We start from the raw sequence: 2299 nt of genomic DNA on the forward strand, positions 1-2299 counted from the left end.
TTATTGATATTGATTCAAACAGGAGAATTAGAAGCAGAGAACAGAAAATAACGAGTAACACTTCCACTAAATGAAAGAAAATTGGAATGATTGTTTTTGTTAAGTGTCACCGATTCTGTTCTCACTCATAATGACTCTGTATAGGATTTCTGAACTGCTGACCTTGCAGTTCAAACCACCTTGAGGTCCAGTGCTTAGCCTACAGTGCCACACCAGGACTCCTTTCTATGACCTATATTGTAGTTATTGTTAAGTGCTTTAGAGTTGCTTCTGACATAGCAACCCTATCTAGGGTGTCTGAGGAGGTATAGGTCGGTTTGACCCACCAACCATGTGATCTGGTGTATTTCCTGTCTGATTATACACATTGAAATGTAAAAGGACTATCTGGGATTAAGAGAACTACTGCCACTGGAAAGATTTAATAAAATTACGTTATTAACTTTAGTTATATAACAAAAGATTTCATAAAGTGCTATTTAAAGCTTAGCTGCTGGTTTGCTCTTCATTGACTGTTACTCATGTCTTTACTTCCAGAAGACATACCAGCTACATGGAAGCAGGAAACCAAACAAAGTTTTCAGAATTCCTCCTACTGGGTTTCTCTGAGTATCCAGAACTACAGCTCCTCCTCTTTGGCATGTTCCTGTCCATGTATCTAGTCACTGTGCTCGGGAATCTGCTCATTATCCTGGCTGTGACCTCTGACTCCTATCTCCACAACCCCATGTACTTTTTTCTCTCCAACTTTTCCTTTGTTGATATCTGTTTCGTCACTACCACAGTTCCTAAGATGCTGGCAAATATCCACACACAGAGCAAGGGCATCTCCTACATAGGATGCCTCATGCAGATGTATTTTGTTCTTCTTTTTGGTGGAATGGACAATTTTCTCCTGACCGTGATGGCCTACGATCGCTTTGTGGCCATCTGTTATCCCTTGCACTACACAGTCATCATGAACCCCAGACTCTGTGGTTTATTAGTTTTGATGTCTTGGTTCATCATTTTCTGGGTCTCTCTGCTTCATACTTTACTGATGATGCGGCTGACTTTCTGTAAAGAGACAGAAATTTCTAATTTCTTCTGTGATCTGGCTCAGATTCTGAAGGTGGCCTGCTCAGATACCCTCATCAATAATATCTTCGTGTTTGTAGCCACTGGTCTGCTGGGTGTGTTTCCCCTCACTGGAATCCTCTACTCTTATTCTCAGATTGTCTCCTCCTTAATGAGAAAGTCTTCCGCTCGGAGCAAGTATAAAGCATTTTCTACTTGTGGGTCTCACCTCTCTGTTGTATCCCTGTTCTATGGGTCATGTCTTGGGGCCTACTTTAGTTCTTCCCAAAGAAACTTAATAGCCACGCTGATGTACACTGTGGTCACACCCATGCTGAATCCCTTCATCTACAGTCTAAGGAACAAAGATGTGAAGGGGACTCTAGGAAGGCTTTTCAGTAGACCAGCTTCTTGTGGGTACTAGGACATTGTCCTCAGGGCTAAGTGACCCTTACTAGTTTCAAAGGCAAATGCCATTGAGTTGAATATTCTGATTTGTTTTTCTCCCCTAAAGGACATCCTTTATTTCTCTGATTCCCAAAGTACCTATGACTCTGCCTTCAATTTGTTTTTGTGTTATTTTTACTCAACTTCTATTTTGGTAATTCCTTTTCATTTACCTTCTGCCTGCATTGTCCAAATCCAAAAAGTTCTAATTGTAATCAGCCTTTTAATTAGCCAATTATGGAATACGTGATTTTGATTTTGAAGCATTTATCATGCCAAATGCTGATATGATTTCTTCCAAAATAAACTTGTCAAACCTGATGTTCTTCATCTTATTTTGTTGTGTGTATGTTTTTCTTGCAGTAAAATAGATTTAAAATTATAATCATAATTAAGTTCTTCCATCATCATTGAAGTTTTCTCCTCTTCCCTCTTGTATCATATACACCAGCTGCATAAGCTCCTTTATCTACAGCATTTTAAAGATATATTTTATGGTTACCCCATTTTTCAAATTAGGAGATTCATACTGGAATGCATTCAAATCCAGCAAATTGATGTTAAGCTCAATTTCTAATGTCACTTTCCTATTTCTCATAAGAATGTTGTTGTTAAGTGCCTTCTAGCGCATTCCAAATTGACTGCCTTATTAGATGGTGGATCGGGTAGACATGTAGTGAGGAGCTTGGTCACTACAGGGCCAAGAAATTTAGAAGACAACTGTCTGGCCGACTGATTGGAAGAGATCAAAGTTTATGCCCATTCCAAAGAGAGGTGACCCAACAGAATGCGGAAA

At 39.5% G+C, this 2299-nt stretch overlaps 1 protein-coding gene across 1 annotated transcript; it reads left to right on the forward strand.

Annotated features, from left to right (window-relative positions):
- The first annotated feature begins 553 nt into the window (after positions 1 to 553).
- On the forward strand, positions 554 to 1480 carry LOC102829828 (olfactory receptor 7D4-like). Its single transcript, XM_006877413.1, has one exon. The coding sequence runs from the start codon at positions 554 to 556 to the stop codon at positions 1478 to 1480; it is 927 nt and encodes a 308-aa protein (XP_006877475.1).
- Positions 1481 to 2299: the final 819 nt, after the last annotated feature.

Source organism: Chrysochloris asiatica, unplaced genomic scaffold (assembly GCF_000296735.1).
Source record: "Chrysochloris asiatica unplaced genomic scaffold, ChrAsi1.0 scaffold00493, whole genome shotgun sequence".
Classification (NCBI taxonomy): domain Eukaryota; kingdom Metazoa; phylum Chordata; class Mammalia; order Afrosoricida; family Chrysochloridae; genus Chrysochloris; species Chrysochloris asiatica.